The sequence below is a fragment of the Petromyzon marinus genome, chromosome 49 (assembly GCF_048934315.1).
Source record: "Petromyzon marinus isolate PM22_M1 ecotype Great Lakes invasive population chromosome 49, UKy_Petmar_22M1.pri1.0, whole genome shotgun sequence".
Taxonomy (NCBI): Eukaryota; Metazoa; Chordata; class Hyperoartia; order Petromyzontiformes; family Petromyzontidae; genus Petromyzon; species Petromyzon marinus.
In genome coordinates, this window is record NC_133715.1 from 8,810,525 (window position 1) to 8,838,039 (window position 27,515).

Consider the following 27,515-nt stretch of genomic DNA (forward strand, 5'->3'; position numbering starts at 1 on the left):
TGTGCACGTGTGCGTGTGTGTCTGTATGTGCGCGCGTGTGTCTGCGTGTGTGCGCGTGTGTCTGTGCGTGTGTGTGCGTGTGTCTGTGTATGTGCGCGTGTGTCTTCGCGTGTGTCTTCGCGTGTGTGCACGTGTGTGCACGTGTGTGTACGTGTGCGCGTGTCTGCGTGTGTGTGCACGTGCGTGTATGTGCACGCGTGTGTACGTGTGTCTAGCGGTTAGCGTGCTGCGGCGACCCGAGTTTAATTCCCGCTCACGACCAATATAAGAGTGACGAATATCTGAACCGGTCCTGGGCCTTCCCTAGGTCGACTCAGCCTCAAATGAGTACGTGGCGCCGCGTGTAAACATCGCCACTACGGAGACGAAGGCGGCCGGGCGCGGTGCCGGCCACACCGCCCCTTGGCCCTTCGCAGGCGCTGCTCGTGGGCGCCACTTTCCCCAACGGCCCCGCGCGGCTGCGGCTGCTGCTGCTGCTGCTGCTGCGAGGCCCCCTCGGTCGCCGTCGTCCTGTGACGTGGGGAGCGCACGGGGCCCGTCGGGCAGGCCGGGGCCGAACACCGCGGCGTCCCAGCCGACAAGACGCCAGCAACTCGCCCGCCCGCGCTTGTACATATATGGGGCCGCCTTCGCTCGCCGCTGCGCATTCTTAGGATTCGCGGGATTTTTTAGGATTTAGCCGAAATTTCTCGGCGAAGCGGTAGGCAAGCGGAGGCGTCCTTTTGGCGCGACCCAAAACGCGCGCCGTTACGGTGTTTTGTCACGCCGTTATTGTTTTTGGTACGTGGCGAAGGAAGTGGGGGGGGGGGGGGGGGTTGGTGAGTCGGTAAAGGGGCTAGGAGGTTTTTTTTTTTTAACGCTGTTTGACTTTGCGTGCGAGTTTACGGGTTGGTCGCATAATTACAAGGCGGCTCCCAGGCGCTGCCCTCGCCAGCCACAGAGCTGTTAACCTTGAAGCGAGGCCAAGGGCTCCGTCGACTGCTGTCAAGTTTTTTTCGTGGCCCGCCGCTGCACAGTCCTCCCCCACGTTCGTCGTCGGGTTACACCGCGCGCACTCGGTGGGCTTAAGAAGCTTCCGGCAACGTGCGGCGAAACGTCGGACACGGTGCCGAACGGCAACGCACGACACAGGCCGAGGAGGGGGGGGGGCTCTTTTTTTTTGACCGCGCTCCGCCACGCGGATTCGCATCGACAAAATGAATCAAAGGGAAACTTGAAAGCGCTCTCCTGAGGTGCCTTGCAATGTGGAAAGTACGAAGTCGCGTCGCTCGCTTCGTGAGCGGTAGTCCACGGCCTCTCTCTCGAAGATCCATGATAGAACAAACATACGAGCGGTCGTACCAATTTGGAAGGAAGAGGGCAGGGGAGCACGTTGCCACCTCTCCGGGTTTTTCCAGGATTGTCCTCGTGTTGAGGCAGCCATCCCGCGGGACAGTAAATGTCCCGCGGTGTTTGTTTGTCGGCTGTGTAATGACGTGCCGCTCGACGAGACGCAGTGACACGTAAGTCCCCCCCCCCCCGTCCGCCCCTCCTCTCTCCTGGTACCTCGGGATATTGTTCTTCCCAAGGAAACCACTCCTGGTTTATTGCCACCTCATCAGAGGCGGCAACCCTAGGTCGCAGGGGTGAGGCTGCGATGTCGTCGACGGGAAGGCATGGAAACGCGGTCTCGCGCTCGCCTTGTTTATCCGTTTGCGGACACAAACACTGGACGGGGCCGGTCCTCACTCGGGGGGTTGAGTGACAAAGAGCCCGAAGAAATGTTTTGACGGGGCAGGGAGAGCGAGAACCTCTGCTCCAAGGGGGTACCCCGCCGGGTATGATGCCGATTTACAACTGTGGCTGTCGCCTGATGAGGCTGGTTGTAATAAACGTCGTACTCGAATTGTAGATGTGGGTTTACTCTCCAACACACCGGCGTGCCGAAATCGTAACGAATTGTCACGTTTTGTTGACATGACAAACCTTACTAATTGGCTGTGTCGGGTGGTGGCGGGTTTAATGACGCATTTATATTTACACGATCTAACTAAAAACCCCTCCATCATGGCCTATTACTTGTCCGTCGGTTTTCGCGGCTGTGCCGGATCGACCTCCGATGTGTTTTCGTCTTTTCACCACCGTGCGCCGTTGTTGTTGTTGTTCTGCCACGACGAGGCTCGGAGCCCCTTCTCTTGGAAGGCTTCTTCATTGAAGCTCTCGACACACGTAGCCAAATGTCGGACTTCACGCCAAAGGGCACACGTGGGTAACAACCCCTCCCTCCTCCTCCCCCCCCCAAAAGCACATCACGGACGGCTAGCACGTGCTCTTCCTTGGCCAGGAAATGCGAGTGCCCCTCGTGTTGGCTTAACAAGATGCCAAGGTGGCGGCTGCGGTGAACTGCCTTTGAATGACTAAACCAAACAATTGAATAACCTTCTCAGACTTTGCTTTCAGAGCTGACGTCGAGCTCTGGCAGATGAAGGACGCGCGGAGTGCTGCTCTGCCAAACAACAAAGCGACCTGAGAATGAGCCCTCCGAAAACACACGTCGGCGGACAAAAACCAAAACAATTCTTTTGCAATGAGCCCCTAGAAACACTGCATCCTTGACTGTTCTGTGGCAGGTAAAAAATAAAAAGTGCACTTTGTTATTGTACTCCTGAAAAACAAAAGCTAACCCTTTGCTTAAATCCTCAACCCATGAACCCTGACGCTGTCCCATTCCCCCCTCCCCTCTCTCCAACCCTTCCCTCCCCCTCCACCCTTGCTGGCCACTGCCTGGTCACCCCCCTCCCCATCAACGATTCCACCCCCTTCCCCCCCCCCCTCCTCCGGCTGGCCACCACTAACGCAGGTAACAATGAGATCAGGAAGCGGTAACAACCAGAGCCGAAGCAACAGCGTGGAACGGGAGAACGGGTGCGGCGAGCTGCCGGGCTCGGGGCCAGGAGGAGGAGGAGTGCACGCTCGCGACAACGCAGCGCCGGCTCCCCGAGACCACCGCGCCGGCACCATGAGCGGCCGCGGGAAGGCGGCGGCGGCGGCGGCGGTGCCGGAGGGGACTCCGGGGCCAGCCAAGCAGCAGCACGCGCGCAGGGGGGGCGAGCTGAGCAAGAAGGACCTCCTGTGCCTGCTCAGCATCTTGGAGGGGGAGCTGCAGGTAAAGTGGACGTATGCACGTGGGGCGCCGCGGTGGTGAGATGTTAACCACCTCGCCTGGTATACAGGAGGTCGTGGGTCCGGTCCCGACCCTGACGCCTGCTGCTGTATATTTGGAGCTTGCGGTGTCTCTCTCTCGCCGTGGTCGCGTGGATTTTTCTCCGGGTCCTCAGGTTTTTTTCCCTCCAATTTTAGAATCAACATCACGCATTTAGAGTATTTGGCTGCTATAAATCTCCACGTGATAAGCCACTTCGTTGAGCTATCAATTGTGGCCAGGTCACTTCTGAAAAAGAGCCAGACAGCTCAATGGGCCTTACCTGGTAAAACTAAAAATGGTTTAGTTGAGTTTTTAGTTGACCTATGTATGTTGAACTTCTTTCGCATGGCACGCAGCCAACTTTGCTAATCAGAAACATGCGTGGGGTGGGGGGCAGGTGAAGGACAACAAACTGAGCGCACACCAATGAAGCGGTTCTAAGCAACACGTCGCCTGTTCCATCTTCCAGCGCGGCAGTTGAAACGATGGTCTGCACCTCTCTTAATTACTGCTCTTTGGCCGTTGGCCAACCGGCAGAATGAATTGTAAATGTTGTGGATTTGCTCTCCATCACAACCGGTGGGCAGAAGCAGCAACTAATTGGCGCGTTGTTTACGTGACGAACCTTACTGGCCGTGTGTGTCGGGTGGTGGCGGGTTACGACACATTTATACTTACGCGATCTATCCGAAAAACCTTTATTACGGATAAATGGGTGGCACCGCAGTCGACTGACAGGTCACGTGCGGCGATGGGGGTCAAGTATGGGTACTCCCACCCATGTTCCAAATGTCTGGTCAGGGTGGAAGAGTAGGCTAAAGTACCTGCTGGAGAGCCCCCAAGCTGAGGCCCTTCCCAGCTGGGTCACTCCAATGGGTTGTGGATTCAGGATTCGTATTCAGGCTTTTTGTTGTGGAAGTGTCTGTCCAGGATGTGTAGTGATTGGAGTGACACGACTGGCAGTTGGAAAAAGTCCTGGATCTTGGGTGTCAACTTGGCCTATCCATAACTTTTTATGGCGCATTTTTGAGAGGTTCAGAGTGGTTACCCTATGGACAGACTGTCCCCAGCCATGGCAATGTAGAATTACCCTTCGTGCCATTGGAACATACCACTCCTCCATAACTCGTAAAATCTGACACTTTTTATTAAAACATTTTGACTTGTCAAGGTATGCTTTTTGACATTCTTCGGTAAAGGTTTCACTGTTTTTTTTTTCCAAAGGCCACATTTTGTTTCTGTAACGCTGCTTTCTTTTTTCCTTCCAAGCGGCAATTTCAAGGCCGTGAGTAATTGGCCAGAGGTGGGTGGGAGGCCACGTGGGAACACATTTGCACCTGAGAGGCAGTTTCTCCATCTGAGGTCCCGTCATTCTCTGGCGACCACCCCCGGTGATGATGCGATTCCAGCTTCAGGAAAAAAATTCCTCAAGCACCTGTCAACCAAGGCCGGAGGTTTCGTCTGAAACCCATTTTGAGGCCGACTGAGCTCATGGCATGGCAGGCCGTAACTGCCCAAGCCTTGTGACGTTCGCGCCGTACGCATGAAGTTAAAACTTCGTCCTCGGAGCCAGAAAAACAGAAGCGCGTCACGAGCACTGCGCACCTGCACGTGGCTTTGCGTGCAGGTGCGTGTTCGCGTGTGTGTGTGTGCGCGCGTGTCGCGTAAACACACCGTCTAATGGGGCCACACACCTGGCCAGCTCCTGTTCCAACGAGGGCGCTAACCGTTTCACCCCTCTCACCTCGCTGAAAACACGGCGGAACGAAAGCTATGACGCAGGGCACGGCGAGTACACGGACGCGGCGTGCCGCGTGCAAGCAACTCCACGTATAAGTGAACGTGTTTGAGTGCTATAGCCGCACTCATTGGCTTTCCACATCAATATTATCCGGCAACATTTGTCGTTTAAGCAAGAAAATTCTGGACCAGAGTTTGGCGAGAAAGAAAGAGCGATTGGTCAAAGGCCTCGTGTTTGTCAGGATATCGGGAGCACTATGGCTGGATCCTATTATATGTGCATTTTACTTCACATATCTTCACACAAAAAAACAGTAGATAATAAAATTTTTCGCCACTTTCGGGTTACTAGTCTTAATCTTGCTTGAGTGTGGATGGTCGTACTTCCAAAAGACCGCTTCTGGGTGAATCATAGCGAGGTAAACTGCGGATGTGTGGCAGATAATAGGATTCCACCACTTTTGGATTTGTACCCATAGCTGCAGAAAAGCATGGCTCATAGGAATAACAAATGGACAGATAATAGTAAGGTCCATAGATCAATTAATGGGCAGAATAATAATAAGAATGGGTAAAAGTTATATATGAAAGAGGAAGTTCTCTCAAGTGGCCGGACATTAGTTCGCACCTTTTTTGGCTTCGATGCACCTAAAGTTGATAGTGAGGCCATGGAAAAATGTAACACAAAACTAGCATCGCAGGGAAGATGGCAACAACTTGGGGAGACGGATACACGGGGGATGTGTACCTTTGTTTTTCCTGCAGACTTCAGCACCCTACAGCATTGGAATGGCATCACACACCGTGAGGAAACACGGTCATAAATCAAAAACGCTTAAGCCTTAATTATTTTTCAAGGGGTTTGCCAAAGGCCCTTTAGCGTCAGGAATAAAAAAAAATACCTAAGCAGCTCTTACACACAGCACGCATAGTACGCCTTGTCAAATTCTTAGGGCGTGCTTCGAGCAAATTTAACATTCACGATAGCTCCGTTGGCGACGCTGCGCACGGTCCTTGCAATCCGGAGGTCGCCGGATCGATTGAATCTCTCCGGCGCAGCAGTTGAAAAGACAGTGAGGGTTTCATGAATTACCTCCTCCTGCCTCTTGTCCACCCATCAGTGCAGATTGGTGGACCACAGTTGAGTCGAATGGCAAAGGTTGCGTGCGGTGGGGCAATGGGCGGCTACTATCCCATCTTCCACGAAGTAAGCCAAATATTCCCAAAGAGGGGTTCGCTAGAGCTCCCCCGAGTGACAGCCTCTTCTGCCAGCAGTGACGCGAGCAGGCAATTGCAGAGCTGCACCTTTACCGTTTCACAAACTCTGTTAACTTATTCGCTCAAATTTTAGTTTCCCCGAGTCTCTTTGTATTTACGAGACTATTCTTTCTTACTGTAAAGAACAACAACAACCTAGTTTGTATTTTCACAGGCGTATGTAGGTGCCGTTCGTAAATAAACGCGCAAATCGTAGGAAAACCAGCGGCCGTAATTATAAAGTGAAACAAAAAAACGACCGTTTGAAAAATGAATAACGCGACGCCGACTTCATTAAAACAACAACAACCGACTCAATAAACGGACGAGGCCAGTAACTAAAACGGGCAAAAAAAGTGAGCGGCCGAGTGAGCTCAGCTTCCTCGGGAGCCATCGGAGGAAGGGCGCTCCCTTCCTCACAGTCACACAAAGCTCCCCGCGGGGGCCTGTGCCTCACCAGTCACTGCTAGCCGGGGGCCTGTGCCTCGCCAGTCACTGCTAGCCACACAAAGTGGCCGGCACGCTCACAACGGCCATGTCGGAGCCGGTGGGTCCTCAATTTTTTTTTTTTAGCACGGCGCCCCTCCAAATCAAGCAACCAAGACCACTGGTCCCCCACGTGCCCTCCCAACCCCCGCCGCCTCTCTCCCCAAGACCGCTCTAAGTCAACGGCAGTTTGGTGCGTGGTGTCCTCCCCCCCAACACCTCCGATTAGCACGGTTGGCTACGTACGGCGCCAAAGAAGTTCAACGTACGCACGTGTCGTGTATTGCCGTTGCCTGCCGCTGACGTTCCCAAGTACACGTTTGAAAGAAAAAAAATTCCTGCACGGCATCCACGCTGCAACCTGTGCCCCCACCCCCCTACCCCCGTAAAAGACTAGGAACCGCTGCACTCAGGATCTTGGGTCTGACATTTCAGTTTGCCCATTGAAAAATAAACCGGGTTCTAAAGTGTGACAATGAGTTCCGATCTCGGCCTGGTATTGCACAGCCGTTTTTTCAAGTTGTGCCGAGTATAAACCGGAAACTCGTTGGAGCCCAGTCGCGAAAACCGACATGGCAGCGCTACCATTTGGCGTTTTACGGCATCTTGAGACGCTTTTTACATAGACTAAATTGTTAATGTAAATGTTGTATTTATTTTGAGGCCTAAAAACGTCAGTTTGCTTATAATGTGATGTATAGCCGAGCACAGGATATACATATCCTCGGTATCATGTTGCGATGGCTTTGCAAAAGTACGCGGCAGTTTCTGGAATATCTCTCCGAAAGGAACTGCCGGTCGGTTAAGACACATTACGTTGAGTGCTTTTTTGTGGATTTCCACTTATTTACAGTGCCCAAGTGAACCGGTCGCCCCCTCCAAAGTCGAGACAATGAATCCCGCTAATCGCGAGAGCACAAAAAACAATTCACGGCGAGATATACGGTTACCAAAAACGGCGCAGAGACTTCCCGAATAACACTCGATCTATTTGCGTCACGAATTGTGCGCAATTTAAGAGGCAGGGGCCTGCGTAATGGCAGCCTTGAATATCGCTCGGTGCCGTGGGCATTCCGAGCCTGGCAACTGTGCCACGACCGGCGCCACGGCGGCAAGATGTTAACTACCTCGCGTGGTCTACAGGACGTCGTGGGTTCGATCGCCACCCTGACGCCTGCTGTTTATTTGGAGTCTGCGTGTCTCTCTTCCCGTAGTCGCGTGAATTTTTTTCTCCGGGTCCTCCGCGTTTCCCCTCCACATTTAGAATAACGCGTTTACAGTATTTGGCCGCTATAGACTTCTACGTGATAAGCCGCTTCGTTGAGCTGCATAGCTCAGTGGGCTTTACCTGGTAAAATAAAATAAAACAGTTTAAATTGTTTGGTTTTATCTTCTGGGTTCTTTCGGTAAAGTCACGTAGAATGGGAATAAAATAATAAAAATAATAATAACAGAATAAAATTCTCACGACGTTTCGGCCACAACACAAGTAGCCTTCCTCAGGTGAAGAAACAGGACTGTCCGGAAGACAGCGCTTGAGAGATTGGTTTTAGTTGAGGCAGCGGCGGCCATGGCTTCGATCTCTCCGACGTGAGCGGTAACGCGGCCGGCGTGCCCTCGCGTGTTCACCCAACCCCCCGAGCACAGGGGCCACACGCCGGACCCTGCAGAGTGTTCGCGTTCGGATCAGGCACTAAATCAACGGCTCCGTATGTAAGAGCCAGAAAGCCACTTAGCTGCTAAGCCCGGACTTCAATGTTTTCGTGTTCTGACCTCTGGTGTGTGCCGCGTGCTGTCGCAATGACATCACGCCGTACGCCTGGCACTTCCCTGTCGTTTTTTTTATTATTGTCAAATAGCAAACGAGGCCACCAGCAACAGGCTCCCCGCTCTGCGTGTTGCGCAAGAGTCACGCGAGCAACACGCGTGACAGAGCTCACGCGAGACCCCGAACGCACCAAATAGACAGATAGATTTATTTTCAGCAGGAAGGGCCCAATGACCTGCTTAGGCTATATTTCGCGGGTGTCCCGCAACACGTACAGATGCCGTCAAGTACCGAAGTAAAGAGACGCAAGCGTGGTGGTTACATAGGTCGCGATACAAACCGAAAGTACGTGCTTCATTGCACTGTTTTGTTGAGGAATAAAAATAAAAAGATTAAAAAAAAACATGCCGTGAGCTTGAATCTAAATAAAAACCAGAGGACACTTTTGGCGAATCATTAACCTCGCTCAGGTTCAGCGGATTCCGTGGGAGAGCGCTGTTTTACGAGGATGGAATTTGAGACCCGATAAGCAAATCAATGAAGGAGTAGGCCTCTAAATTAGTGATGAAAAAACAGGGCTGTTTTGGTCGCAGCCTGTTGCTCAATAACAGGCGGAGGTGCTTGAGTCACGGCGTATTTTTATACGTCGATACTACGCAATGCTGCTATTTATAAATTACTGGACAGCTCCTTGCAGATCAACACCAGACATCGCCCCGTGTGCTCATTAAAGATCCCAAAAAAACTGCATTTTAGTCGAAGCAATCAGTAAGTGCATCACGCTGCGCAGCACAATGATCACCGTGTAGACGAATTTGAACAATGACCGCTTGCACAACTTTGGAGACGTTTATGTAACCTCAATGTTTAGAATTGTCACTTTCGAAGAAACTTAAACAAAATATCAGAGAAATCCGGCGGGATCCCCAACATTGTAATGGGATTACATGGGATATACTACGCCGGAAAAGGCGCATGGGAGCGGGCAAAATTAAAGTTGTCAGTTGTGCCGGGTTGCCAAACCGCCGAGGAAGAAATCATCTTCACATCCGCGTTACGTGCCGAATTACGGGTAAACGCGGTTCCATGCAGAGCGACCCACGACCACGGCCAAAAGGAGGAGAGATTTTCCGCTTGCGGTTCGAGACACGCGACCGCCCCGGTTAATATTGGCGGCTGTATTAACCATAAACGAGCGTCAGTCCGCTTTCCCAGTGGATTTTAAAGATTCCGCAGCGTCATCCTGACGAGATGCGAAGACTGTGCTGTGTGTGTGTGTGCGCGCTGCCGGCACAGTCCAAACGTGCCAACAAAAAACATTTCACAATCTTCACAATCGGGAAAAAGTCAGAGGGCAACTTCGGGCCATCTCGCGCGACTACCGCAGAATATAGCTGTCCGTGAAACACGGCGGTTTCGGCATAGCGTTGCATTGTAATAACTTGTGCGAGTAGCTTATGGGCTCTGAACTCGTTAATATGGGTCTAGTGTCCAATATAAGTGTGATTGTCTGTTCGTACTTCCCAGATTTCGCGCACACAATTCGGTTCAAAAAGCGTTTAATGTTGCTGCTGCCCCAAAGTATGAGGAACCATCGAGTTTGTGTTTCTTGGCATCTACATTTAGCCATCTCTGTCCTCGTTTAAACCGACTCCATTAACATCACGAACGTTTAAGTGTGAACATACTTTTACAACATAATTGCCACAATTAACTTTGTTTGTTTTTTCAAATCTGCAATTGTGGAATGCTTTGATGTTGTCTGCTGGTCGAGTAGCCCCCTTTGAAAAAGAGAGCTCCTTAGCTCAATGGGCTTCACTCAGTGGGAAATACAACTTCTGATTCTGTTAAGTGATGATCATCACTATGAGGAGTCAATAGTCAAAAATTACTTAAATAGGCAAAGCCACAGAGCATCATCAAAGACAAATGTCCCCCAGATAGCCTTAGCAGACTGTTGGGGCCGGCACAGCACACGAGGGGGGTAGGTGGCCAGCACCACGCCGGGCCGTCTTTGTCTCCCCAGTGGCGATGTTCACACACCGCGCCAGGTACTAATTTGAGGCCGAGTCGACCTAGGGGAGGCACAGGACCGGTTCAGATAATCATCACCGGTGTCGGTGGCCGTGAGCGGGAATGGAACTCGGGTCGCCGGGTTCGTAGCGCAGCACAGCGCTAACCGCTGCACTCGTCCGTCAAATACAGCGCGCGTTCGTGAGAGATTGGCGCTAATACCAAACGTACGAAATTATGACAAATCATCCAAAACCGCTGAGCCATTCCAACACGGCGACGCTCACCTCTCCCCGGGGCCAAGGCAAGCGTGCGCTCACAGAAGTGTTTCTTTTTTTACAAGAAAATAAATCGATGCATTTATTTGATTTGTCTCCGAGACGCAACGATGACAGCGGGAGCCTTCCACCCTGTGAGCGGGGGAAGGGCCTTCGAAATGGGAGGCAACGAACATACATCGCAGCTCGTGAAACTGGCCCGGTGGCAAACAAAAAAAAACGACACAGGCACACACACGGCCTTAAACAACCGGTGCTGCGCTGCAGTGGGGAAAACAAGACCAAGACTGATGAAGACATGACAGCTGGCTTTTTATTATTATTACCCGAGCGATTACCAACTTGTTGCTGCAGTGTAATGGTTAGCAAGCTGGATTTCGCAGTCCAGAGGTCGGACAGTTCAAACTCACAACTCGGCACGTTGGTAAGCTTATTAAATCCCGCCCACCCCTCCTGACCCAGCAGTGTAAACCGGAATACCACATATTCTTGGTTCTTTCGGTAAAGTCACGTAGAAGGGAAATAATAAAATAATAAAAATTAAACATAATAGTTTAGCCGATCAGTGGGCCATGGAAATTTGTATTTATTCATTAAACTTTTTCTTTTCTTTTACCAGGTAAGGCCCACTGAGCTAAACAGAAGCGACCTGGCCACCAATGATAGCTCAACGAAGTGGCTTATCACGTGGAAATGTACAACAGCGAAATACTCTTAAACACACGTTGATTCTAAATGTGGACGCAAAAACTGGAGGACCCGGAGAAAATTCACACGACCACGGGGAGAGAACCATGCAAACTCCAAAAACACAGCAGGGTCGGGATCAAACCCACGACCTCCTGCCACCATGGGACAATATCACCACAATGTGTGGTGAGGTAAACTGTGGGTACTCTCACCACTTTCAGGATATCTGGCCAGTGCAGCGGAGGAGGTTAAAATGCCTTCTGCAAGAGCTCTCTGGAACTCCCCCATCCCCCACCGCCCAGTGGAGGCCCTTCCGACAGCAAGGGCACGAGCAGGAAATTGCAGGGCTGCATCTTTAGTTTCCGCTTCACACTTTGCACCCGTCACACAGCTCAGTCAATGTGCACGTTACCTGGAACACGTGATCTTCCTGGAAACCACCGTATGTACAACTCTGCTCAAAATATGCAGCATTGTGGACACGTGATTCCCATCGACATTCGCTTAAGGAGCAACAGACTTTGGGCGAGTTTTGACTTTCTGAGTTCTCATCGGCAGGTTCAGGGTCTTCCTGCTGGAAAAGTTTGATCCAGAACCTCCGGACACTGATGGACTTAAATATTATTTAATTTGTTTTTTAGTGATCCTATTGTAGTATTACTTATTTATATTTAGTTCTGCATTCTCAATCTACCAACACAGCAAATGATCCATAATATAGGGTTTTTTCTCTTTTTGGGTTAGATCGCGTAAATATAGAAATGTGTCGTTAAACCGGCCACCACCCAACACAGCCAATTAGTAAGGCTTGTCACGTAAACAGAACGTGCCAATTCGTTACTTGTACAGCACACCGGTGTGTGGGAGAGCAAATCCACAACATTTACAATCTGAGTACGACGTTTCGCCAGTAACTACAACGAACTTCATCAGGCGACAGCCAGATTTGTGGCGGGCTTAACGACACATATATTTACGCGATCTTACCCAAAAAAAACCTAAATTATGGATAATATTGGTCGCGAAAGCCTACGTGTTAAACATCAAACGATGTTATACCATAGCTCAATACAGCATTAAGATTTAACTAATCATTCAATATAGGGCAGTAAGTTCAATAGAGCATGAAGCTTGGCTGAACAATGGGACTGCTGACAGAATGTCAGCCAGAGGAGGAGAAGGACGCGCCACCAAAGTTTGAGTGGATTTGTTTAAGCGCACAGCAGCAGTGAGATGGACTCTGGCACCATGGGGCCAATGCGGAATGGAAATGACGCAAGGAGGCCCTTATCCAGCTGTGGATCGATCACGGCTGATGATGTATTCGCGTTGGACTTCTCTCGCGCCGTTACGTAGCCAACCGTGATAATCGGAGGTGCGGGGGACGGACAACAAACCAAGCGTAAAGAGCAGTTCTCAAGAAATGAAAAGCAATTCTAAATCCTAAAGTTCATCATGTTGATGACGAACATTAGGATTGAAAAATAATAATGTAATGGATGTATGACATCGTGTGGCTGTGTATATATACGTTGTGTATAAATATATAGTAACATATGTTTGTCTCTTAGGCAGTCGCTGAAAAATGCGTTAGTCAGAGGAGCAGAACAATTTCCACATGAGTCATGTGGATGACACGTAAGCACAAGGGGACGCATGCCGAGCGATGTGCTGCGTGATATTTCCCCTGCGCACCGCCGCCGATCTCTCCCCGCGCTCCGAGCAGCCCGTAGACCGCACATGCTGCCCTTATTCCCAGGTGGACCAAAACCAGGCGGGCGCGAAGCGCGCACGCGGGAGATGAAAGGGCGACGTGCCGGCGTAAACGAACCGCCGCGCCGCGCGTGGGAGACGAGACACGCGGTCGCTCTCTCTTTTTTTTTTTACGTGCAACAGAAATGCAGGCTGCGACCGCACACGTGCACGGCCGCCCTGCTCCGTCTGCCTACGCGCCCGCGCTTGAACCGCGTACGCGCAACGGAGCGGATGAGCTTCAGGCGAAACTAAAACACAGCGGCGTTCGTGCAACTCATCGAGGTGTGCGCTCAGAGCGGCGCTGGGACGAACGGTCGATCGAGTCAAACCAATCGGCTCTTTTTCTGTGGTCGAACACCCGCGGGTGTACGCGGCAACGGGACGAGCCGTCAACGGAAAACCACCGCACGACCTTCAGAGACGCGTCTCGTTGAGCGCACACGGGAGGAAAAATAGCAAAATGATAGATGTCGGCGTGGGAGGTGAAGAAGGAAGGCTTAGCTGAACCTGCCTCTCCCTAATCTCGCGACTGGTCGCGGGAGGTCACAGAGAGCGTGCGGAGCGGTGCCCGTTGCAGTCTCGTCGATCGTGCAGCGCTGGAGGGTGCGGGGGGTGGTGTTCATCCTGGGGCCATTCCTGGGCAACGGGAGTCCGCCTGGAAACCGTTGTGGAAATGTTGCAAGAGACTTTGGACCCACAGACTTACGTATAATCACAATGGACCCGGAGGCAAACACTGAACTCACAAAAAAATCGTAGAGGCAGGGCCCACGGACTTAGCACCAACACAATTGTGCCTGCATGCCGTGCCTTCCTCTCTCAATGCAATTCAACGGTTGCACCTCTCCACACGTCGCATTACACTGTCTAACTTCCCGTTCTATTTACTCAGCCCATCATGCTCGCGCGGTCGATAAAACGAGACACCACTTCATGGGGGACCGTCACCAGTTTGCTGCCCTACGGGAGGGACCCCGTCCCCGCCACAGTAACGCGGAACTTCCACCGCTGGCCGAGAGAGGGCCGTGAGCGGGAAGAGGAGAAACACCGCCCCGACGATGCTCGTTGGGGCGAGCGTCCACCCCGACCCGTCCCCCTAATCGGAGGGCGCTGGGCGGCGCTTGCGTCATCTGTTGCAGGCGCGGGACGAGGTGATCGCCGTGCTGAGCGGCCGCGGCGTGAGCGGCCGCCGGCTGGAGGCCCGCTACGGCACCCACGAGCCGGCCGCGGCGCTCTCCGCCCTGCACCTGGCCGCCACGCAGGCCCGCGAGGCGGGGCCGCGCGACGACGTCTACGAGAAGGCCTCCGCCGGGGTACGCGCGCGCTCGCGCACGCACGGACGGCGTCGCTCCGTCGTTCCGTGTCCACTCGCGTCTCCCGTGTTCGTCCGTGGGAGTGTGTTCGTGTGCAGCGGTGGTGCAGCGGTTAGCAATCTGCCCTACGAACCTGGCAACCCGAGTTCGATTCCCGCTCACGGCCAGCACGGGGTTTGGTCCCAAGGGCTCGCCAACAGCACTTGCGCCAACAGCCTGTTAAGGCCTTACGGGGGTCATTTTGACTTTGTGTGTGCTTGTGTACGTAGATTTGTGTGTTTTTGTTTTTGTGTGTGTATGTTTTGTGTATTTGTGTGTGTCATGTGCGCAGTGGTATATCTGTCAGTCATCTCAGTTAACCCACAACACCCGGGTCTGTCCCATGACCTCCTGCCACGCAGTCTGACAAATTTCACGACAACCCTGCCCGCGGCCAAACAACCACTCACAAATATCTGAACTGGTTTTGGAACTCTGTAAAGTCGACTCAGCCTTTATATAAGTACCTGGTGCGGGGTGTAATCATCAGCACTGCCGGCATTAGGACAAATGCTGGCCAGGCGTGGCATTGGCCACACCATCCCTCGTGCTCCCTACCGGCCTTCACCGGCGGGGATGCCTTCCGTCTTTCGTCTGTCACCTGCTTGCTGGCACGGACGCACGGATGGACGAACGGACGGACGGATGGATGGATAGACGGATGGACGGACTGACGCATGAACGGACGGACAAGCGGATGGACGGACTCATGCATGGATGGACGGACAGACGGTTGGATGGACAGACGGATGGGCGGACATAACGGACGGATGGGCGGACGGACGCGTGGATGGACGGACACACGCACGCGCCGACGGAACGCTAACCCTGTCCGCGCCGTCACCCACAGCTGGAGCGCATGGTGGTGCGGCAGAAGGAGACACACCGGCGCATGCTGGAGCAGCTGCTGGTGGCCGAGCGGTGCCACCGACGCACGCTCTGCGAGCTGGAGGACGAGCGCAGGAAGCACGACGACTACATGGCCAAGAGCGACGACTTCACCAACCTCCTGGAGCAGGAGCGCGAGAGGTGAGGCCACCGGCGCCGACGGCGCGACGCGGCGGTGCCGCTTACGCGACCAAAATTATCCATCAGAGGGTTTTTGTTTTGTTTTTGTATCCCTCTATTTAAGACGGAAACAGGAGGAAGGTTCATCCACAACTCTGGCTGTCGCCTGATGATGCTGGTTGATGTAATTACCGGCGAAACGTCACGGCACTCGAATTGTAAATGTTGTTGTGGGTTTACTCTCCAAGACACCGGTGTGCTGTACTAGTAACGAGATGGCACGTTTTGTTTACGTGACAAACCTTGCTAACTGGCTATCGGGTGGTGGCGGGTTTTCCGACACATTTGGATTTAAACGATCTAACCCCTAAAAAAAACCCTCTCTCATGGAAAAACTACTAATAATTATTATTAGTTAAAAAGAACAAATAGGTCTTGCTGCAATGCCCTCTGCTGCCCACAACGCCTGTGTACTGCAAGCATTTCATGCACGTGGTTTTCTCCCGGAAAGTGCACCATCAATGCTCAGCCCAGATTAGCCTCCGGGATCTGACAAGATTTGGCCGCATCCCGGATTATTTGGTGGCAGGTCGCGATGACGCGCGCGACCGTTAACGGAGGACGGAGGAGGGAGGGGGGGTCATGAGGTCATGAGGTCAACCTCTGTAGACAGGGGGCTAGCGACTGGAAGGCAGGGATCGTTACACGGGTCAGCAAAAGACGAAAAGGGGGGCGGTGGAGGTTAGAGAAGTTGTGGCCACATTTGCATGCCAGTAGCTTTGACTGCCTGTGGGCTGGAGCAATCGTGGTGTGCGGAGTGCGCTGTGAATCCGGCAACCCGAGTTCGATTCATGGCCCCGGCTATCGCCGAGCGGCGAGCGATATTCTAACCGGTCCTGGGCACCACCTCCTTTGACCAACCCGCACTGACAGCGTAGTGAAGTACGGTCAAACAATCTGCATGACCGACTTGGGGAGGCTTACATCCACGCAAATAACATCAGGGCAAAAACTTTTGTTCATAAAAGTGGAGTCATTGCAACTTCTCAATGTGGAAAACCCAGTCACTAGAATAAGGTCCACGAGATCGCCATAGCAACTACCGCTCCCACAAAGCTTAACAAATATTGCTCGCGGACAGCTCCTGGTTTTAGGTTTTAGAATAACTTTCACGACGAGTGTGAACGTGACTTGGGCTGTGCAGAGAACCTTGCGACCCGAGTTCGATTCCCGCTCATGGCCAACACCGGTGACGATTATATAAACAGGTCCTGGGCCTCCCCTAGGTCGACTCAGCCTTAAATTAGTACCTGGTGCAGTGTGCAGTAAACATCGCCACTGGGTGAAGAAAGGCGTCCGGGCGTGGTGCTGGCCACCCACCCCCTCATGTGCCGTACCGGCATTCATAGGCGCTCGCTAACAGCACTTGCCCCAGCAGTCTGTTAAGGCTATAAGGGAGAATCTTTGTCTTCAGTTTTCAGTTTCGTGTGCGCGCGTGAGAAAAAAACATTCTTGCACTTGGGATAGTGGCTCGGGAGGCGAGAGGTCGCTGCACAACCAGGATCGGTGTTGCCGCACGTGTTACGCCTATTCAATGTTTGATATTGGACTTAAAAAAACACACACACACACACATGCTTGGCTGAGTCGCATGTATGTGTTGGGCTTGGTACCACTCCCTTAGGCTCAGTGCCTCGAGGTCAGTTGGACCAAGGGAGCTTTAAATCCCCGAGTCTCTCCCCGGCACTAAATAAACCAATCCAAAGAAAACAGCTCTCGCCACCCGCAACTCCAGGCACAGCCACTCCACATTAGGGGTGATTGTGCCTGGAGGGTTCCATTTAGTGCGGGGTGGCGAGGGGGAATACTGGCGCATCAACCCCCCCCCCCTCACACAAACTCTGCGAAGCGTCACAGTTCACGAGGATGCCTGTTGTGAGGTAGCAGCGATCCACTGTCAAACACAGGGGCCCAAGGGTAAAGAAATTCGTGTCCGTTCCACTAGGGGTCAATCCGCTGCGCCTTAGCGGTGGAGGCTGGAGGCTGTTCGTGCAAAGGCAAAGATCCACCGTGTAGTCCGCACAGGCTGTCAGGGCAAGTGTTGTTGGCGAGCACATATGAAGGCCGGCACGGTGGGGGCGAGAGGGTGCAGTGGAGGGCATTACGCCTGGATGCCTTTGCCTCCTCCATTGCTGATGTTTATCCACCACACCAAGTACTCACTCACGGTTCAGATATTAGCCGTGAGCGAGAATCGAGTATGGGTTCATAGCGCATTCCGCTAACCACTGCCCGATCACGACCCACATCGACACGGCCACGCACACACGCACGCACGTACACGCACACGTGCGCGTTACAATACGAAATGCACTTCTGGGGACCAAAGGACAACATTTAGAACCGGATGCCTCGCATAGAAACTCCAGCGCAGAATTTGTTTTTCCCCTTTTACCACCAGGACTTTAAGACTGCTGGTGCTGTTGTGTATTTTTGTTGTTGGCTGCCTACGGCCATCGCTCCTGCTGTTTGTGCAGCCACATGGTTCTGCTTTCTGGTCCGTCTAATTTCGAGTGATAGAAGCGCGCAGGTAAGTCTAACAGTGGTATTGCCGCGATTGTATCAGGGCGGCATTAAAAACACGGCCCATGCTTGCATATACAAGCGGCGCGAGCGGCGTATAAATGAAACAAACCTTGTGAGCAGCACAGAGGGAATAATCAACTTCATGGCCGACGGGCTTTCATGGTGCGTCAGTATTTACCGCTGGCAATTGTGCTTCGCAAAGTTCTTATAACCCATTTTTAGTTCACCATTAAGTCACCCTGAAGCAAGTATTCACCTATGAAACTCCTCTTATCCGCACTGATATGGGGGGTGGGAGGGGATTCTGTTTACAGATCCTAGTATTCGTGACATTTTCCCGCAAATTTTGATTCAAAGCTTTCGTGACTGCAGGGATTCATATTCTTGGCTCTTTCGGTAAAGTCACCACGTAGAAGGGAAACAATAAAATAATAAAAATATAAAACAATAAAAGTCTCACGACGTTTCCACTGCAACACAAGCAATCATCATCGCGATAATTTTATTGTTTTATATTTTTATTATTTTATTGTTTTCCCTTCTACGTGACTTTACCGAAAAAACCAAGAATATATTTTCCGCAACTTTAATTTTTTTTCCTGACACTTCTGGGCCTTTCCTCCTTCCGCAAGTAGGCATGGTTAATCGGGGCATCATTGCCACAATGAAAAAGGGGTTCCCCAAAATAGGTTCTGGCCACAGATGACCAGTCACGAAAAATAGCGTTGTGGACAAGATGGCGAGATGTTAACTACCTCGCCTGGTATACAGAAGGTCGTGGACTCAATCCCGACCACTGATGCCTGTATTTTAGGAGTTTGCGTGTCTCTCTCTCCGTGGTCACGTGGATTTTTCTCTGAGTGCTCCGGGGTTTCCCTTCGCATTTAGAAGCATGCGTTTACAGTATTTGGCTGCTTTAAATTTCCGCACGATGATAAGCCACTTCGTTCAGCTATAATTTGTGGCCAGGTAGCTTCTGAAAAAGAGCCATGTAGCTCAGTGGGCCTTACCTGGTAAAAAAATAGTTTAGTAATAGTGTTATAGTTGAAGTACAAGCCCCTCCACATTTTATAATTATAAAAATAAAAGATGCTGGGATGACAACAGTTGAGGGGAGGCTATATCACTGAGACAATTACTCATCGCTATAATCCGTGTCGGACTCTAATGCGTCTTCTGCAGACACGGCCGCGATCTACAGCAGTGGCAGAAATATTTTGTGCTGTCCACAGGAGGATTATTGCGTTCACAAACGTTGTTTTTGTGTTCAGGACACATTAAAATCAGGGCGTAATGCCGCCTCGAACATGCCAGTGGTGTTTGGATAATCCGTGACATTCCCACACCCTCGAAAATAACTGGGCTGAAGACAAAACGTGAAAAACTGCACGTCAGCTGGTTTTCTCTCTGGGATTTGGTCCAAAGAGCTCGCAAAAACCACTGCGTATTTTTTTTTAAAGTGTTAAAAATGAAGTTACAATAAATCCGTGACATGCCGAGGTGTGGGATGTAAGTGTGTGTGTGTGAAAATAAGGTGCTCAAGCTTTGATAAGCCCTCTCTTTATAAAGCAGGCTGTCGGCCAAAACATCGCCGCCCTTATTTTGTGTCGGGAGTACATATCATAGCTGCAAATTCCCTTTTCATTTTGTAATCCTCACCGGGCGGTCGGCACAATTCCCCGGGCGTGTTCACCGACACCTCGACTCAGCGAGAGCTCTATTTAAAGTGGTGTTACCTCACTGCCAAAAGCAACACCGGCCCAGTCCACAGCCAGTGTTATCCATCGGCTAATGTATCATCATCATCGTCGTCGTCACCGTCATCATCGCCGTCATCAGCCATGATCGGTCCACTGCCAGATGAAGGCCTCTCTCTCCAGGCCGCCGCCAGTCGCATTCAGTGTACGCGGAATGGTCAACGTGCCAACACGTCACAAACTAGCACTGGATTGTGCTCATCTCCAATGCTTGGTTGTGAAGCCTCGAAAGAAATTTCACAGCAACCAGTTCATCCACCGGCACAATAATCTTGACTTTCCACAAAATCGTCACAACAAGATTGTCATCATCGCCACCTCTCATGATTCTGCGATGTAGAAATCCAATCCAAAACCTACGCATGAGCTGACTGAATCGATCCCATCTCTTTGGTGCACTCGCCGTTGGACGCGTTCCATTTCTTGGCTACCACTCCGTCACACATTTTTGAGTAGATGCTGGATTCAAGCCCAGGCCACTGGGATGAAAGTTCAGTGTAGCACAAAATGGACAAGGCACACATCCTCCCGCCCTGGCAAACATTTTATGCAGTCTTACAATTCAGATAATGGCATCCACACGTTCACAACTGCAGGCCATTACAGGCTGCGTGTCAGCCACTAAGGCATAGGCCTCAATGAGAAATAGAGACAGCATGCTCCCCCGTTAATTATTACAGCTACGAGAGGTGAACTACACAAGCGCACGTGGCCAAGAGAGAGGGGGTGAGCAGTTTTTTTTTCCCACAGCTTATTTTGTTTTCCTCTTTAGAACGATCAACCAAGTACCTTAGCAACTTCCAGTAAAATCCGAACGATGTTTTCACGCACCTTGCCACTCGCGCAAAGGCCTGACGCACTCCGACCATCCCCTAAAAATGTCACGTTCATGCCGGGACTGAATGGCGACGTTTCGATGGAGCGACAAAAATGTCCGCCCCAAATTTTTTTCGTGTGTTAAATCGTACGGATATATTTATTCAAACCAGGATGGTGCCAATTTGCACAGGACTGACACACGAGCAGGGCTTTAATTGGATCCGAATGGCCGGTGAAACACGAGGAGACCTGCACCAACAAGAAAAAAAACCTCTGCCAAAAGGAGAGAGAAAGAGGCCCTTCTCAGAGTGAAGTGTAACGCCAGGCCGGCTGTCCTTTAGGTTGCTACTCTGTCAAAAATGGTGCACATTGTTGAAACGTGAAAAGAGAAAAAGGAAGGCGAGGAAGTGAAAAAATTAATGTAAATATTTTTTAGCCATCGCACGTTTTTAAATGTGGCCATGATGCAATGTACGTTTCATCACAGCTGTGTTTGTACTTCATGACTAACAGCGCGACTGCAAGCTAGTTTTTTTCACATTTTTTTTTATCAGGAGCAGGTCCAGTTCTATCCAGAAATCAGGTCACATGTGGTAGGGTTAAGTGTGGGTATACTCCCAACTCTTCCTAGGCGTCTGGCAAGAGTGGAAGAGTAGGCAAAAATACCATCTGGAGGAGCGTTCCAAAAGCTTCTTCGAGCAGAGGGCCTTTCCGCCGGTATCGTGAAGAGCAAGCAATTGCAGGGCTGCACCTTGAGTTATGTATTCATGTTCTGGGTGCAATTGTAAACAACAGATATTAGTACATCTAATCGGCATCATCATTGGCTCACTGCAGCTCAAAGACTCAACAGTCCTACAAGGCGTTCTGTGAAGTTAGGAGATGTCCCATGTGTGTGCTTGGCATTTGAAGAGGCCCGAAGACTATAATAAGGGTGGGTGCATGGGGAGGATGCTGCGTGTAATCTACCCTTAATGACGATTATAAAGATAGTTAAACACTGCCATTTGTATATATAAAACAAAACAAAACTGCAGGTTGCATAAAGGGAATGCCTCTCCACCAGACGGGAGTTGTCTCAGGGCCAGGCAAGGTTACGTGGCAAAACAAAGCATCACCCGGGGATACGGCAATAAACTTAAAAAAAATTAATCGCACGGAAATATTCCTCGCAGGCTGATCCCTGCGCGATCGATTATCGCTTAACCGCAACAGCAGACATTCTTTGCCGTCTCTAAAAGCCGCTGCGGCGGGCAAACGCGGGGGGCAGGTTCACGACGGCACTTCTGGGGTGCGAATTGGGCAGATCACGCGACGCGGCGAGCTTATTCTTCGAGCTGGCTTTTCACGAAGGAACGCGCACAGGTTTGTGAAAGTTCGCCGTCGGGGCTGGATCAAGACGCGCGTTGGCACCTTCTATTCATTTGTTGGGGCGGAGGGGGGGTAGCGGGGGAGGGCGGAGTATCCGTGGCCCATATATCTGTCACCAAGCACCGCCGTTTCGCCTCCTTCACCCACCTGTTTCCCAGTCCTCCTTTCACGGGGGTCGTCGCCCGGCACGATAGCGAATCTCGCTTAATGCGGGAGAGGGTGATGCAACGTTCAAAGAAGCGAGTACGGTGCTTTTCAGCCCCTGTACGTATATGGTGAAACTCCGTTTCTCTCCCACGTTCCAATGTCTGTGTCATAGTCCAAGTGATTTTGTAATGGGGGGGGGGGTGTTTTTGGGGTTAGATCGCGTAAATATACAAATGTGCCATTAAGCCCATCACCACCCGACATGACCAATCAGTAAGGTTTGTCACGTAAACAAAACGTGACAATTTGTTACTAGTTCAGCACACCGGTGCGTTTGGGAGTAAATGTACGTTTACCATTCGAGTGCCGTGACGTTTCGCCGGAAATTACAACCAACATCATCAGGCGACAGCCAGAGTTGTGATTTATTTGAATGACAAAGCAAAGTGATTTATCGCTCAAATAAGTGTCGGGGCGGCGCTCAACTCCTGCTTACAGACCTTCTGCCAGTGGTTGCAATTCCACATCCGGATGACAGGGGATAGCCTATTTATAGGATAACCACTGTGGGCAGGAGGCTGCACCGCTCGGCGGAATGACGGCAAACTGATGAGACTCGTTGGCAGTGACAGCCAAAGGAGAGAAACGCGTACCCGCGGGACGACGAGTGCAGAGATGGAGCCGTGCGATCGGGTCACGTGGCGAAGCGAGCTGAAAGGTAGCAGCATTGGACCGTGAAGAATGGCGACGGTGTGGAGAGGCCTTCATAGTAATAATCATTCACATATTTATCCGGGGAAGCTGCACTGAGTCATAGACCGGACTACCACGGTTGGCTATGCACGGTGCGAAAGATACGTGTGAAGAATCCGGAGCACCCGGAGAAAAATCCACACATGTGAAGCGGCAACACTCTATCCCCATACGGATGGAAACAGACGGTGATTAGTCCACGTGCTTTACTGCCTTCTCCTTGTGAGTCAGGGTATATGGCACCTCCTCTATGCTCATGGGCAGTGAGTTTCGCAGCATTTGCGTGATCCACCAACCCTTGCTGCTGTCTCCACAGTGCTGGATTACAGGCAGCCACGTGCAGCATTGTCATCACCACGTAGCCTTCATGCAGCGGTGCAGAGAAAATAGCTGCTGCGGCTGCTAATGATGATGCTGATGATGAGCACAAAATTAATTGCAATGCCGATAAACGCAGCCAGTCGATGCAAATTAGAACCATTTCACTGCATGTACGTTGCAATGGTAGCTATTCTGTTGCAATGGTGCACCTATTGTCTTACAGATTGGCTCTCATCGTGGCTTCGCAGAGGCGAGGACAAACAACTTCCTGTTAGCGCAGCAGCCCTCGCGTGCCCCCTCTTCGAAAAACAAAACAACGACAAAAAAAACTGCTTAGGAGGAAAATGTCCCGGGTTTTTATTTTGGTTTCAAGAGCCTGTAAAAAGAAGTCAGCGAGAGAGGTGATCTCACGGCAGTAATTCTGTCACGGCTCACAAAACAAGACGAGGGGAGTAGACATGGCCGTAGCCAGGCAGCGTGACCCTCAAAGAATTTCACCGCCCATCCATCAGCAGCGGGGCCGACGTAAAACTTACGCCGGACAAATTTCGCAAAAAGCCGCCCGACAAATTTTCAACGAGCGATCCTCCATATCTCCATATCCTGCGCCTGTTTGGCTTCTGCCGGCATTCTTGGCTATTTTGAATGGGGGAGAGAGAGAGAGAGAGGAGAGAAAAACGGACGCTGTTTGCTTTGGGTCATTGTTTCTGACTTTCATTGCGGCTTCCGTTGCCGCGGCATTCTTCGGCACAAGTAACCCCAGTGTTATGGCAACAACTCGTTTAAGAACAACGCCGTTAAAGTATGACTTTGAAACAAGACTGAATGTGAACGAAAGCCATGAAAGGATCTGATAACTTGAAATCGATCCCTGTGCATTCTGTGCCGTTGAAGACATTAACTCGTAAACCCAACGGACATCGCGTGCTTATGTACCATGTCGAACATCTCATCACGATATCATCCGTTTACAACACAGTTGTAATTAGACAGCAGGCTGAGCTAGGCTGACACAAACCTACATCCACACACGATTGGTCGGGTGAAGGTTAATGGGCGCTACGGCGGCAAAATGTTAACTACCTTGCTTGGTATACAGGATGTCGAGGGTTCAATCCTGACCCTAACGCCTGTATATGTGGAGTTCGCACGTTGTCCCGGGGATTTTTCTCCAGGTTCTCTGGTTTCTCCCTCCACATTTAGAAACATGCGTTTAAGAGTATTTGGCTGATATAAATGTCCACGTGATAAGCCACTAATGTTGAACGATCGTTCGTGGAAAGGTCGCTTCTGAAAAAGAGCCACATAGCTCAGTGGGCCTTGCCTGGTAAAATAAAAAAATATAGTCGAGTTTAGTTATCGTACAAAACTGATGCCTGTATTCCTCCACGCATCTCACACGCATTGTGTCGAGGTTTGAGATCGAGTCTCAGGCGTTCGCCAGCATCCCAGGTGTGACTTATTTTGAATCCTTTCTGTTAGTATGTGCCAGTGAAGATTTGATGGGGTTTTTTTTTGTTGCCATGAACTTCATCTTCCACGTAGCCCCCGGAATTCAAATACGCAGTTCAAATAGCCGAGTCAAGCCAGAGTGGCGTCTTGCTCAATTGAGCGTTGAGTTTGGTGCCAGTGGTGGAAATTCCACATATGGCGTTGGTCGAGTTTATCAATATGCCAATTACTGTTCGTTCACGTCTCTATGAAGTGCTACTCATGTTATTGAACTCCCCCACCCCCACCTGATGGTTTAAAGGGTGAATTAACCCCCCAACCAGGATTTGAACTCACAAACTGATTGCAAGTGGCTCGCTCTACTGCTGAGTCACCTGGTCAGCCAAATACACATTTTTGTTTTCATCATGCGTGACACCTCGATTGACACCTATTGGGGTACGGATTAAAGTAGCACGGTTCCAGGCATTTTCAATCCACTCAACCTTGCGTGTTGTTTGGTACAGTACCTCGCCACGCTGTTCAGTGTGGGTTGGCAAAAGGTTGGCTAAGACGTCGCGGGGAGGGCAAGCCGGTTGTGATGTCACTCGCCGCTGATGTTCAGATTCAGAATCTTTATTTGATCCTGATCGCGGTACCCCGGGGAATCAAATAGTACAAAGTGGCCGAGGCAATTTAATATTTTATTTCTGGGACACTATTTTTTTTCCAGGGGTGTACTTAACTCTGCACCCCTGAAACCCTGAAGGCTCGCACGCACCGTAGTGGTGCATCGTGTACACCTCGTCGAGATGATTGCCGCATCGCCGACCATCAACAGACTTAAAATGACTGCATCACGGACATTATGCGAGAGCCGGGGTACTATGGTACCCCGGGGTACTGCCATAAGGTTCATTTTATCCTGGAGAAATCCGATGAGCAATGAAGCATTTTTTTTTAAACATGTCCAGGAGGGGGCAGGTCAGAAAGTTACAATAGCAAACAAAACAAAAGCACGATTGGAGTGCAAAGTATAGGAAAGGAACAAAAATCACAAAGCTTGTGCAAGGCAGCAAAACAACAGCAAGAACGGTCATAGACCAGTTAATGCATCTATCAAATAGAATCGAATGACAACCTAGCAACGAATCAAGAAACAATAAAATAATATATATTTTATTATTTTATTGTTTCCCTTCAACGTGACTTTACCGAAAGAGCTAAGAATATGAATTACTGCAGTCACGAAAGCTTTAAATCAAAATGAATCAAGACTTGAACAATGTACCACGCCACCTTGTCGAGACCAGTTAATGCATCGAATGACAAGCTGGCCTTCTGGGATCGCGCACCGTCACCATCCTAGCCGGCGCCAGGATCCAAACGCGGGTAGCCGTAACCCAGCGTGCGAACCACATGGATGTCAAGGGGAGAAATGGCATTTTTTTGCCTTTGGTAGGGTTTTCCTTTGCAATCAATACGGTAATGTGGGAGGAACGCGTCTTGCTTGCCTAGCCCAGAGCCTGCGTCTTTGACGATGAATGATTGAACGGAAGAAGACAGCGCTACACGAACCGAACGCCGCGAGGATGAACTCGTTTGGGAAATTTGGATGGTGCGGGGGGAAGTGTCTGACACCGGTATGCGTGAGAACGCACGTGCATCTGAAGGGCCCGCGCCGGCACGTGTGAGCTCATGCACACGTGTGTCGAGCGACGCGCGTGCATTTTATTAGGCACGTAGCGAGCCCACCAAGAACACGTAGCACGAGTTAACGCAAGGAGTGTGTGCACGTCAGGTGCTATCCGAGTGTTCATTTGTGAGCGTGCGTGCACACAGCGCGCGCGTGTGTGCGTACGTGTAGTGTAGTGGCCAGGGCAACGCACTACGAATCTGGTTAACGTGAGTTCGATTCCCAGTCACGGCCAAGGTCAGCGGCGAATATTTGAAATATCTGAACCGGTCCTCAGCCTCTCCGAGGTCGACTCAGCCTAAATGCTGCGGTGTGCAAACATCAGCACAGGGGAGACAAAGGCTGCCGGGCCTGGCACTGACCACACCATCCATGTGCTGTGCCGGCCTTCATAGGTGCTCGCTATCAGCACTCGTCGCAACCGCCAGTGTAGGCTATACGGCCGGGTCTTTGTGTCTGTGTTTATGCACACACACATACGCCGTTTGGTCTTGGCGCTAATCCTGGCCACCTGGTTTCCTGTGCCGTTCAGACAGAAGGCAGTCAGACCGTGGCAGCCTGTGGCAGCCCATGGCAATCCGTGGCACATAGTTTCACTTGAGCTGACTTACAAAAGCCAAATTTTGCACGCAATTGCAGCCACTGCTATTTGCCAGACGCCCTTGCCTCAAAATTCAAAACCGCGGAGAAATATGTATCGGCGGTAATTAGCCGTTTCACCATTTATTTATTTTAGCCTATACATTGCAGTGGTGACATAACTGTCGGGCAATTTCAAGATCGGACACGCCGATTCTGACCATGACAACAGTGTGCATCTTGAGGGGTCTCCACAATGCTAAAGGAATTTCCGATGAGCGGTCCCGCTCGATTGTCACACAAGAGAAGACGATAACTGACAAGGACTGATGATAACTGGGCAACGCTTCATGCGTTTTGCTTTTTACAATGGAAAACTCAACTTTTTTTTCGTGGAAGGCCGGAGGATGTGGCTGCAAAATGGGGGTAGCAAATGTGGGAATGGCCTCAAGTATATCCTAAAACAATGTCCATGTTCCTGTTCTGAATTAAAATTACGTTTTGCCCTGTTTTGCCAATCCAGT

At 51.0% G+C, this 27,515-nt stretch overlaps 2 protein-coding genes across 5 annotated transcripts in view; one reads left to right on the top strand and one right to left on the bottom strand.

The window, feature by feature from the left end:
- Positions 1–27,515, bottom strand: part of CMSS1 (cms1 ribosomal small subunit homolog) — a 177,378-nt gene that overhangs the window by 89,591 nt on the left and 60,272 nt on the right. The gene's annotated exons all lie outside the window — the stretch shown is intronic.
- LOC116952906 (filamin-A-interacting protein 1-like) overlaps positions 1–27,515 on the top strand; it is a 128,410-nt gene that overhangs the window by 47,642 nt on the left and 53,253 nt on the right. For both annotated transcript variants that reach the window (XM_032972598.2, XM_076074678.1), the window contains exons 2-4: positions 2,840–3,145; positions 14,311–14,484; positions 15,374–15,552. In XM_032972598.2, coding sequence (XP_032828489.1) covers positions 2,846–3,145; positions 14,311–14,484; positions 15,374–15,552 — 653 coding nt within the window. In that variant the 5' untranslated portion in view covers positions 2,840–2,845. The remainder of the gene's footprint in view (positions 1–2,839; positions 3,146–14,310; positions 14,485–15,373; positions 15,553–27,515) is intronic.